At 38.2% G+C, this 12,578-nt stretch overlaps 1 protein-coding gene and 1 long non-coding RNA gene across 4 annotated transcripts; one reads left to right on the top strand and one right to left on the bottom strand.

The window, feature by feature from the left end:
- Positions 1 to 3,509: 3,509 nt before the first annotated feature.
- On the bottom strand, positions 3,510 to 5,655 carry LOC112174549 (2-oxoglutarate-dependent dioxygenase 19). The gene is made up of 4 exons (XM_024312336.2): positions 5,396 to 5,655; positions 4,828 to 5,051; positions 4,342 to 4,672; positions 3,510 to 3,899 (listed from the first exon to the last, which is right to left on the bottom strand). Exons 1-4 carry the CDS (start codon positions 5,636 to 5,638, stop codon positions 3,651 to 3,653), a joined length of 1,047 nt encoding a protein of 348 aa, XP_024168104.1. The 5' UTR covers positions 5,639 to 5,655; the 3' UTR covers positions 3,510 to 3,650.
- A 1,524-nt stretch (positions 5,656 to 7,179) lies between these two features.
- On the top strand, positions 7,180 to 12,098 carry LOC112169688. Of its 3 annotated transcripts, none has more exons than XR_005801195.1 (8): positions 7,180 to 7,737; positions 8,224 to 8,492; positions 8,749 to 8,883; positions 10,055 to 10,124; positions 10,276 to 10,405; positions 11,070 to 11,222; positions 11,406 to 11,450; positions 11,817 to 12,098. It is a non-coding gene; the product is annotated as an uncharacterized LOC112169688 (long non-coding RNA). The 3 variants fall into 3 exon arrangements; XR_002924832.2 differs by having other exon boundaries at positions 10,033 to 10,124; XR_002924831.2 differs by lacking the exon at positions 10,055 to 10,124 and having other exon boundaries at positions 7,183 to 7,737.
- Positions 12,099 to 12,578: the final 480 nt, after the last annotated feature.

Genomic DNA, 12,578 nt, shown 5'->3' with positions numbered 1-12,578 from the left:
AGAATGCAGGACAGAGATTAATGGCTTGGCAACTGATTTTGATAAGCAGAAAGTCGAGATGAGCATTATCCAGGAGAAATTGCAGGATATTATGAAACAGCCTTTTTCTATTGAGAAATTTGAGGAACAGAGGCAACTCCATGTTCGTTATAGTCGATTGCTTACCCTGCAAGAAAAATACTGGCGTCAAAGATCTATGGTTTTATGGCTCAAGGACGGCGACAGAAATTCGGCGTTCTTCCATCGCCGTGCTACCAACAGAAAGAGTAAGAATACCATAAAGGGCCTTACGGATGAGCTAGGACAGTGGCAGACTGCTACTACGGAAGTCCAGTGGTTGCTTAGGCAGTATTACATGGAGGTTTTCTCCACTGAGAGCACTAATAGTGTTGCCCTTGACGAGATTATAAATGCCACTTCCAGCAAGGTAACCACCTCGATGAATGATGAACTTACTAAGTCCTACTCTGATGATGAAATTAAACAAGCCCTTTTCCAGATGCACCCATCTAAAAGCCTGGGTCCTGATGGTATGTCCCCATTTTTCTTCCAAAAATATTGGAATATTGTTAGCCATGATGTGTGTACTGCAGTTAGATCCTTACTGGAGCAAGGAGAAATGTTGTCTGAATCGAATTTTACACATCTATGTTTAATTCCCAAAATCAAAGACCCGATGGTGGTTGCTCATTTTAGATCAATTGCACTCTGCAATGTCATTTGCAGAATTAGTTCTAAGGTGGTGGATAATAGGCTGAAGCTGATACTCTCGGAGATTATTTCCCCTTTACAAAGTGCTTATGTTCCGGGAAGACTCATTTCAGATAACACTTTAGTTGCTACAGAGGCTGCTCATTTTATGCACAAGCTCAGACAACAACAGACAAGTTTCTTTTCTTTAAAGTTGGATATCAGTAAAGCCTATGACAGGTTGGAATGGTCCTTTTTATCAGCTATGCTTACAAAATTGGGTTTTGCTCCGCAATGGATGCAGATGGTCATGACTTGTGTCACATCTGTAAAATACTCTATTTTGATGCATGGAGAACCTACTTCACAAATTGTTCCCTCTCGGGGTATCAGACAGGGAGATCTGTTATCACCATATCTATTCATCATTTGTAGTGAGGGATTATCTGCTTTGATTTCCAAAGTAGTGAACAATAATGTCATTCAGGGACTTACTATGTGTTCACAAGCTCCTACACTTCATCATCTTTTCTTTGCAGATGATAATATTTTATTTGGGACGGCTACTAGGGAGGAATGTTCCCAATACAAGAGGATTCTTGACATATATGAGAAAGCATCAGGTCAGAAAGTAAACTTTCAGAAAAGCAGTGTTGTCTTAAGTAATAATGTTGCTCAGGACACTCAACTAGAACTTGTTTCTCTATTGGGAGTTAAATGTGTGAAAGAACATGACAGATACTTAGGTCTTCTTAGTTCGGCTATCTTTTGGGGAGACACAAAAATCCAAGTTGGAAAATCCAAGATAGCTATCTTTGCATACATCAAGGAGAGACTCACCAAAAAGTTAGTGAGTTGGAAAACTAAAATTCTTAGTTCGGCCTGCAAGGAAATCCTCATTAAGGCAGTGGCACAAATTATGCCTACATACGCCATGAATTGCTACCTGTTGCCTAAGGGATTATGTGATGACATACACCAACTATGTGCCTCTTTCTTTTGGGGAGACACAAATGATCGGAATAAGATTCACTGGAGAAGCTGGGAAAGACTTTGTCTCACAAAGCAGGAAGGAGGTATGGGCTTTAAAAATATTTATGCTTATTACTTAGCTATGCTTGCCAAGCAGGGATGGAGATTAATCACAAATCCAGATTCTTTAATTGCTAAATTATACAAGGCAAAATATTTTCCACAATGTTCCTTTTGGGAGGCTGAGTTGGGGGACTCTCCCTCATTTTCTTGGCGGAGTATTATCCAGGGCAGACCGCAGACCAACACTCAAGGCCGGTGTTCACTGGAGAATTGGGGATGGAAAACAGGTTAATATATGGCATGACCGTTGGGTGCCTAATTGTCCTCAGTACCTCATTCAAAAGCCTACGGCATGTACCCAACTGTCGGTATCGGATCTCATTGAGGCAGAGTCAAGGCAATGGAAGACCGCACTCATTGGGAGCATTTTTCACCCGGAGGTGGCAGCGCAGATTCTATGTACGTATTCCCTTAAGTCATAGGGTGCTGCAGGACACCGTGTATTGGGGGCCAGAAAAGAGAGGCCTATATTCTGTTAGGTCTGCTTATTGGGTGGCTAGAACTAGTGTTCTTCAAAATGTTGTAGTTTCCACATCTTCAGGGGATCCTTTCAAAGAGCTTTGGAAGCGTTTATGGAAAGCACAGGTGCCAGGCAAGGTACAAATTTGCTATGGAGGGCTTGCAACAACTTGTTGCCTACAAGAGCAAAACTCAGTACCAAAGGATACACCGGAGAGCTAAGTTGTCTTCTATGTCAATGTAGCTTCGAAGACCATGCACATGTCTTCTGTCAATGTCCGATTGCAAAGAACATATTGAGTGCTGCACACTCAACTTGGAGCGTAGTCTACTTCCATCTATTAATTTCAAGGAATGGATTCTAGACCATGCTATACATCTCCCACAAGATCGGTTTGAGCGTCTTCTCATGGTGTTGTGGGCGTTATGGAAAAACAGAAATAATAAGCTGTGGAATGGTACTTGTCAAACTGCATCGGACATCCTTTTGAGTTCAACAACTTGGTTGAAGGAATTTCAAAGTGCAAGAGAGGTTGAGACAAAGCCTAAGCAAGCCAGGACGAAGCAAACCTGGAAACCAGCACCTCATGGTAAGTGGAAACTAAATGTCGATGGGAGTTTCCTACCTAGTAGTACAGTTGGGGGCCTGGGAGGAGTCCTTCGTGATGAGACTGGACAGTTCAAGGCAGCCTTCGCACTGCAGACGTCAAATGCTGCATCAGCCAAACATGTGGAGCTCTTAGCTCTGAAAGAAGGCCTAAAGCTGGTACGAACCCTTCAGCTGGAGCATGTAATAGTCGAAACTGATTGTCAAGCGGCAACAAATGATATACTTAATTCCAATCATGCTTTCATAGCAGAATGAGGCTTAATTGATGACATACTGCCTAATGTATCCATTGTTTTTGCTCCTAGAACATGTAATCATGTGGCTCATAGACTAGCCAATATAGCTTATAAAGACAGGCCAAATATGGTCTGGTTTGATAGGGCTCCAGAGCATTCTGGAGCTTCTTGCTTACGATTGTAACCTGCCCAGTTAAGGGCTTTTGATATAAGAGTTATTTCTTTGATTCAAAAAAAAAAAAAAATCTTTGTAAGTTGTTATGCAAAATTATATTTTTCTAATGTACGACACCAGTACTCCAATTCTCACACTTTTATTTTCATTCAAATACAAAGAAGCAATTACATGTAATCAACCACTTTATATTTTATTACAATGAAAATGATCAAATGTCATATCTTAATATCGACTTATGTTTCCATCCTTCAATAATCAGTTGGGCTGTACCAAGGACTATAGTTCGTTGACTTTATTCCCACACAATAATTTGACTGCAACGTACGCCACTATTCCATGACTATTACATACAACTTAATTAATATCAGATGGTTTCAACATATTATTCTATCCGAATTTGTTCAAGACTCGATTGAACATCTATCTCGTCGCCGCCGTTAACCTCCAAAGATTGCTTGTAAGTCATTCCACGATATATAGGTTGGTGAGACTCATCAACAAACTCTGGTGCCGGAGACACAAACGAGTCCAACGAAGGTCCATGGAGTGTGGCCACTGAGATCCTCTTCACTTTGTTGTTGTCCACAACAACACGATGAACATGGCTCTTGTACTTCCCATTTGTTAAGATCTATAGCAATAAACAACTAATAAGTACCTTTAGTATGAGGGATCACTCTCTTTTGAAAAGATTAAGAAAGATGTCCACATATCCAAAATTAAAAACTGTACGTTCGTTTTATGGTCACCTGAAGGTAGGGAGATCATCTAAAATGAATTAAATCAATAATCGCTTAGTCATTTGTTTATTATTAAGTATTTGTTTACTACAAAAGTAGATTTGGATGATTTTTCACAACAGTATGATACTCATTAGAAGGAGACTTAATTAATTAGGGTAATTTCAAATCATCGATCCAATCACGTGCATGTAGGGTTAAACCCCTACAAAGTACGTGCATCTATCCCTCTGAACTACGATAAGTATGCATATACAAATTATATAGGCATGCACAAAATATATATTATGTGAAGTTATATATCTCGGGCTAGCATATAAATAAATAATGTACCTCAAGATGATCCCCAAGGTTTATGAAAATGGCATTAGGGGGCATGTTAACATTGATCCAGTCTCCCTTATGGGATAGTATTTGCAGTCCACTATTCACGTCTTGAATGAGTGAAACAAAGAAGCCAGGATCAGTATGGTTAGGCACACCAATTGAACCTTTTGATCTGAAATTGGGTGGGTATAAGTTCATCGCAGACATATCGAACCCCGAGTCAAGCTTAAAAGCTTTTTCTATGTAGCATTCTTCAAATCCCATGGCTTTTGAAAATGCCTTTCCCAAACCATCTACTATAATTCTCAGTCTTTTGAAATATTCTTCCATAGCCTCACTGCATGTAGACAAACACGACATGAATCACCATAATTATTTATATGCCCATCTGAAGTCTGAACATAGCAGTTAGATTTGTGTATACATATGAACCCCAACACCATGAAAGACAATTAGAAGAAGCACAGGTAATCATGTATAGTGATTTTATACCTGAAACCAGCTGGTTTAGTAGGACAGTGGTACTCAGGATGTGCAATCACCTTAAGATATTCTCTATTCTCCCCAGGAGAAGATCGAAGTCCCCATCGGATTCTATCTGTTGGGTTCTTTTTCTCATACTGCTTTCGGTCCTCGATTTCCGTTGGATTGAAGAAGTCAGATATTCCTTTGAAAACACTCTCAAATACCTTCTCTGACACGCCATGATTTACCAGCTGATCGAAAACATTGAAACCGTCCAATTAATACTAGTGCATATATATGGATCGACATGTGAAACATATATGATTACATCCAAAAAAGAGAAACTTGAAGTTCAGGGAGAGATTAATTAAAGAGCATATAATTATTGTAAACATTTGCAATCAAGTGAAAACGATAGAGATTTTCATATTAGTTATTTGATATTAGAAGTTTCAAAATTTGTTCTGGCATCTTTAACGCATCCTCTCATACAAAGCTATTGGGAAGAAGAGGTGGCTAGCGTTACGGTATATTAATATATAAATAGTAGTAAAATATTTAACTAGCAAGATGAAAACCAAACAAAGTAACATACATAGAAGAAGCCAAAGTCCTCGCAGACATGGCCAATGTTTTCAATGGCCTTGGATCTTTTTTCAAGATCATCAGAGAATAGCACAGAGAAATCAACTGTGGGGATTTCTATATCATCAACAGCCACAATGGTGTCGACATTAGGGTTTTGGTCCAGGAAGGATGAGTGATGGGAGTTGATGATGGTACCGTTGGGTTCAAAAGGCCTATGGTTGATAAGCACTGGACTAATCCTCTCAGCCATTTCTGTGTTTTAGCTAAGAATAGTGGAGAGCGGAGGGCGGAGAGCACAGAGAATGAAGGCCTAAGGGAGATGGATCGAGTAGATCGATGAGTTTTTCATGCTTTGGTGAGGCTACGTTCCTCCAATTTATAAGGGTAATGTGGGGTCATAGCTAGCTAGAAAATTATTTTACGTATGTATAAACTACTGATAACCGCAGACTAGATGAACCTTCATAATCTATTTCGTTCTGAGAAATATCAACTTGCCATTTTAAACTGTTTAATTTCCACTGTATCTTAGAGTTTCTTTTGTCCCCACGACAAACTGGAAGTTGGTGCCCTAGTTGTGTACTTGTACATATTCATTGGGTACCTTGGTGGTCTGATCAAGATTCCTAAATTAAAACACGATTTGAATACAAGGTTCAATTATTTACAAGAATATTACTTTATACATACGGTCACAGTAGTCCATTGTATTCTAAATTTATTGCCGGACTATGAAATAATCAATTATTTGGTTGTAATTGCAAGGAGCATTGGGAGCAATATGGCTGAGTCATGTTGATGAACGATGAGGTTAGCACTGTTTTGTAAGCAAAAATTGTTGGTTTGTGGATAGGAGAAATTGTTGCCAAACTTAAAATAGAAGAGATATGACAAATAAAGAGCGGGCCGGATACAATGGCTAAACCCCTAAATTTAGGCCTCTGTTCTTTAGGGTTTAGGCTTTCCTCGGCTCTTTAACTCAAAACGAGTTATGGTGCTGGTGGCGGAACCGATGAAGATTGTATTGGTCTTGTTCGAGGATTGATGACGACGGTGGTCTAAGACCGAGAATTGATGACGACGGCTGCAGGTTGTTAGGTGAAAAAATTCTGCCAGTGTTTTACAAAATATATAGTGAGCTTGGGTAAAATTTGTTTTGGTTGGGTTTCAGGGCTCGTAATCGTCTGGATTCAGTTCTGGAATCTAGGTCATTCTTGTGTTAAAGCCTGGGACCTAAGTTGAGCTTTGTTTAAAATTTTATATTGAGAGTTATATCTTCCTCGCACGTAAGTATATGGCCGGATTCTGAGTCTACGAGTTTTTGTTACAATAATTTTTAATATTTCTGAGCAAGTGATTTTTATCAACTTGGCTACTACATTATAAGAGCAGCATCTGATCATGTTAATTACTTAAATAATGACTCTTGTTTTGTGTCCTACAAAAATAGTCGATATCAAAGTATCATTTGGTCTCATGACATTAGTCTCCTCTTCGTATGTGGGAGGTCTTAAGGTTTGTTACATTTATTTTTTTATTCCAAAGCAAGTGATTTTTATCAACTTGGCTATTACATTTATAAGAGCAGCATCTGATCATGTTACTTAAGTAATGACTCTTGTTTTGTGTCCTAAAAAAAATAGCCGATAACACAGTACCATTTGATCTAGTCACTACAAAAAATAATTGCAACGGCTACCCCGTTTCGCGTCGGCACCCTTTTGCCGTCGCAAAAAATTGACTTTTTGCTTCGGCAAAATTACGCCGTCGTAAAACTTGCGACTGAGTTGCTACGCCGTGGCAATGGGGTAGCCAAACTTTAATATTTATCTTCGGCGAACGTTTGCAGTCGCAAACTTCCAATGCTTGGCGACTGCGTCTAAAATGCCGTCGCAACTAGAGAACAACTACGAGCCCAATTCTCTTATTAAATCTATTTTCTCATAAAAAAACCCTAGCCTATTTCTCTCAATCCCTGTTCTCTACCGCATCCCTCTTTCTCTTTCTCTCTGTTCTCGATCTCACTGAAGCAGATCGGATCAGAACTTCCCGTCGCTGGTCCTCCGTGTTCAGTCTCTCCGCTCAGTCCTCTCTCTCTCTCGCTCAGCGGCTCAGTTGTTGTCGTTCTCTCTCTCTCTCTTATACATATCACTTTGTCTCAGCGGCTCAGAACCAGATCGGAACCGGCGGCTTCAGCTTCTTCATCGCTCAGTAGCTCTTGCTCTCTCTTTCTCTCTGCGCGCGCGGCTGCTCTGAAGACTGAAACCAGATCTTTCCGAACCAAAAGAAAACCCCCAAAGCCTTCTCTCTCAGCCTCTCTCACATCTAGCCCTAAATCGCTCTTCGTTGGTATGAAATTTCAACCCTTTCAAACTTTAATTGATACGTTTGATTTGCAATTCGCAGTTTTCAATTAGATAACATAGAAAGTTTCATGCTTTAATTTAATTTCTGTGAGTTTTTGTGAAATTCAACCCTTTTTATGATTCATTGTGCTTGAACTGTTGGATTCTAGACTCTAGTCAAGTTTCAATCTTGTTTCATTGGCACCCATAACCCTTCTTTTCGAATTAAGCTCTTAATGTCTTATAGCATCTGTATGCATCTGTTGGTTGTGTAATTTTGCTAATGGTTCTGCTTCTTCTGTTGTTTTTCTCCTCCTGTAGATTTGAGTAATGTTTTTGTTGATTTTTAACTTTCGTATTCGCCTTTCTCAAAATTAGAGTCTGTGTTTTATGAATTGGTTTTCGTTTATCTGTTGTTACCGTGGAGTTTTCAAAATTGACTTATGAGTATGCCCATTCATGATGAGAAACCCCTCAATTGATGATGCAGGGTGGAGAAATAGAAGAGGTTGTATAAGCTAGAGAGTTGTTGGAAATGAATGCTGAAGCTTTGCAAGTTGCTAAGGCATACCGCCACCTTCTCAAAGCTGTCAAGAACCACGTTGCCAAAGAAGACACTAAGCGGCATTTCAGAGATTATGTAACTGAAGAATTTAGATTCACATGAAAAACCCAGATACCATGGAGTTTCCTACCTAATTGATTTTTTCCTGTGGTTTTCTTTGAAATTTGCAGGTATTTGAGCAATTATGGTTCCAGGTAACCCCTCTGTTCTTCTCCATTTAACTAATTTGGTTTCCCAAATTGCACATTTTTTTTCTTTTTCGTGTCGATGGGCTAATGTCTGTATAATCTCTTTTTTTAATACGTTGTCCATGGGCTATTGTAACTCCTTAATTGTAATACTTTGGTTCAGGTTTAGTGGTTGATTCTATTATAATTGTACTTTTTCTGTTTTCTGTGTGGTGATTAAGCATTTCTTCTTTCCTTTTTTTTTTTGGGGGTTCCTGAACAGGGTAGTGGTAAACAATTCTGGTGTGGAAGAAAACAAGGAAAAGACGGTGGTTATCTAAAGCTTGACTTGTACGAGAATTCTGTTATCTAAAGTTGGGGAACTGCATATTTACCTTGCTAGCAATCTAATTTCATGGTATAATTTCTTCATTTTGTTTCTGTTTTTACTAGCTTTTCTGTTTATACTTTTGGGCTATGTTTGTTACATGGGATTGGACTGGATTGGAGTAACTTATGTAAGAAAATAAGACTCATCCCACGTTTGGCACACATGAGGACTCAATTAAATGAGATTAGAGGACTCAATTGAATGTTGATCAATTCTGGGTTTTTTCTTTCTTTCAACAACGTCTGTGTTTTTATCTTCTTATTTGGTTGTTTGTTTTCATTGATTTTGGATGTTGATCAATTCTGGGTCAAGTACCTGTAACTGGTCATGTAACTGGTCATGTAACTGGTCACGTAATTGACCAGGTAACTGACCATGTCACTGACCAAGTAACTGTAACTGGTCATGTAACTGGTCACGTAACTGACCATGTCACTGACCAAGTAACTGACCATGTCACTGACCAAGTAACTGACCATGTCACTGACCAAGTAACTGACCATGTCACTGACCATGTCACTGACCAAGTAACTGTAACTGGTCAAGTAACTGACCATGTCACTGGTCAAGTAACTGACCATGTCACTGGTCAAGTAACTGACCATGTCACTGACCAAGTAACTGGTCACGTAACTGACCATGTCACTGTAACTGGTCACGTAAGGGATACAATTTCTGGATTTGTCTTCAGCTTTCTCATTCCAATTTCTTTTCTTCTCACAAACTCATAAAATTGTTCATGTCTGCAAATTACCAACTTTTAGTCCAATACACAAACAAACATGGGATAAGACTATTTTGACTATTCTGCTCTTTAGTCCTAAGCAGTACCAAACATGGGTCAGATATTAACATAACATATCCCAGGTTAGAAGAGTCCTAGACTATTATAGAAAATAATGTGGGTGATAATAGTCCCACGTAACAAACACCACCTTGAAGTATGTCATTAGTTATAATATCAGTTGTTAGGGATTCTGCTTAGTGCTTATTTACTTGGGGTAGATGCCATGGATAATTGTGTCATTTGTTTATTTTTGGATTTCATAGTGGAATGGATGCTAAGGGTTACTACTTTTTCTTTTCATTTACAAATGCATTAGAGTTATCTGTTTTGTTCTTGTTCGTTATTGTCTTCGCTATTGTGATGTGAGATCAATATATTCTAAGCTGCAGCATAACAGAATGTTTGCTGTAGTCTCTTCCTACTTTCATTTTTCCTGCAGCTTTGTTGTTTTTGGGAATTGCAGGGATCAGCTGTGTATAAGGTAAGCTTATTTGGGGTGAATACTGTTTGAGTTTTTGATTCATGGTTTACTTGATTTAGTGCTGGATGTGTTGGATGAGGAATTTATATATGTTTGAGGTCTTGAATATATAAATTACTGATTATATAGTGATATCTTGTGCTTTGAACAGTTCAAGGCCTATTGGCAATGACGTAATTAGCATTTATTTGGGAACAATCTTCTTGCAAGGAAAGGAGAGGGCTGGAAATCCTGAGACATTGAGTCTAAAGCTAGGAAGTGACATTATTTTAACTGAAAAGGTTAGAAAGTTCTATCTCTCATATAAACATTGTTTTGTAAATTGAAGGCTTGAATTAGAAAGTTTTGTGCTCAATTTGTGGGTCAGTTTGAATTTGAAGTGATTTTAGGGTTTTCAATTGAGTAATTGGTGAGCAAACGATATGAGTTTGAGAATTTGACTTCATGAACTCTCATTTTTCTGAATTCAATTTTACTTGAAATTATAGAAACTGCAATCTGCTTCAGAAAAATTAGATAGGATCTTGCTTTTATTTTGGTTATACCTAGTCTGATTTATAATGACTTCTTGCATAATCTACACTAATATAGACTGCAAGAAAAGTTCAACTTAATTCAGGTTGCAACTTCACTTCATTCCGATTCTGACTCTTTTGTGGATGTATAAAACGAATAAGGAGAGAATATGTAGCCTTTGCTGTAATTCACCACCTCTTTTGTGCTCGTATCAGTGGATTTACTGCATAACGTGATGACTTTGGGGAACTAGTTATTCATCTATATGCTGTGATTGTCATTCATACAGTTGTTAATGTCCTCATTGCATACTAATATGTTGTGTTCTTTTTATCTGGACTTGGGTTTATTTTGATGCTGATATTGATATTTATCAATTGTACTTGTACCTCTTCTATCTTAATTTGTTTAATTTATTGTTTTTTTAAGGTTCAACCCTGCGGTGGTATTTGGAGTGACAACTGCTCTTTGAAAATGGGAAGAAGACGCCCCTTCATACTTGCAGGATCTCTCATTATCTCTGTTGCCATGCCATAAGTCAATCATTGCAATTCTAGAGCTGCGTGCTAGGTGGGGGAACAGGTAAATATTCTTATTCACTTGTTCTTCTTAGTGTGTACTAGTGCATTCATTAAAGCATTATGGATCTTCCTCTATTTGTTATTTCAATTTTAATTAGATTAGTTATATGCCTAATGCTTGAATGATGTTATAAAAAAATTGGCAATGATGGAAAGTTTGCTTGTTTCTTTTTCTTTTCTACAGGAACTCAGCTAGCTTGCATGAATTTTGTTTTTTGGGGAATTGCAGGTAACCCTTATCTTTTTCATGTGTTGGATGTCTGTGTCCTCAGTCCTACAATTGTTTCAAGTGATACATTATTGCCAATATTTGTTAGCATCTGTTTGCCCGTTGTTGTTGTTCACATATATATACCTTTATTAATTTATCAATGATGAATATACATACTAGTATCAACTTGTAAAAGAAACACTAGCTTTGATGACACTTGGTTTGAAATTTCCTCTCATACTGCCATTCTCTTTGTAATATGATTATAAAGAATGGTGTAACCTGCGATGTTCATTATTGAAATTGGGTTACGGTGTGACATTGAAAAAGGGTGATATGCAAAGCCATACATGATATATTTAATTTTTTTTTTTGATGTCTTAGGTTCCAGATGCAACTAGTGACCATGCATGAAATTCGGAGAGAGTCTGTAGGAGAAGAAAGGAATCCAGATTCAAGCAGTGATAGAGCAATGGGCTGAGTTTCAATATGTTATTGCATATTTTTGTTAAGTGTTACTCTTAGTTGTCTTCATTAGGAACTTGATTTTGGGCATATATAACTTAATTTGTACTTCTTCTAATTACCTATACTGACACTGCAACAATTTAATTACATTGCAATGAAATAGATGAGCTAATGAACAATATATGTGTTGTGTATTCATGATATTTTTATCCCATTTTTGGATATTGCAAAAATACAGGTTTTGTTAAAAAAAAATATTGGTTAGCTACTAACATCAGTGAATTGCGGTAGCCAAGAATATTTTTCTATATAACACCACACCGAAGCTACGGCAACGAGACCGTAGTAAAATTTCCTATTGAAAAATTGGCGGGAAGCAAATTAGTTTGGCAGCAAAAAAAAATTGGCGGGAAACAATTTGGCGGGAAAAAAATTTAGTAGGAAACAAATTTTGGCGGGAAGTAATATAATTATCTTAATATTAATTATGCTGCGACGGCAATTTGCCGTAGTATATTTTGTAATGGCGACGGCATTAGGGGTAGCATAAAACCGTCGCAGAGTAAGTGTCGCAAAACTCTTTGCCGTCGCAAAAGTGGTCTGCTACGGCAAAATGCCGTGGCAAAAGATATTGGCGACGCCACCAACGGCGACGGAAGCTTTGCCGTCGCAGAGCCG

This window comes from Rosa chinensis, chromosome 6 (assembly GCF_002994745.2).
Source record: "Rosa chinensis cultivar Old Blush chromosome 6, RchiOBHm-V2, whole genome shotgun sequence".
Taxonomy (NCBI): domain Eukaryota; kingdom Viridiplantae; phylum Streptophyta; class Magnoliopsida; order Rosales; family Rosaceae; genus Rosa; species Rosa chinensis.
The sequence above is the reverse complement of the archived record's forward strand: the minus strand, read 5'-3'. Positions and strand labels throughout refer to the sequence as shown.

Bases quoted from the DNA above. Each gene is read 5' to 3' on its own strand.
- LOC112174549 (XM_024312336.2), bottom strand. From the start codon at position 5,638: ATGGCTGAGAGGATTAGTCCAGTGCTTATCAACCATAGGCCTTTTGAA. The intron at 5,052-5,395 runs GTATGTTACTTT...GTTTTCGATCAG, and splicing joins AGGACTTTGGCTTCTTCTAT to CTGGTAAATCATGGCGTGTC. The intron at 4,673-4,827 runs GTATAAAATCAC...GTCTACATGCAG, and splicing joins ACTAAACCAGCTGGTTTCAG to TGAGGCTATGGAAGAATATT.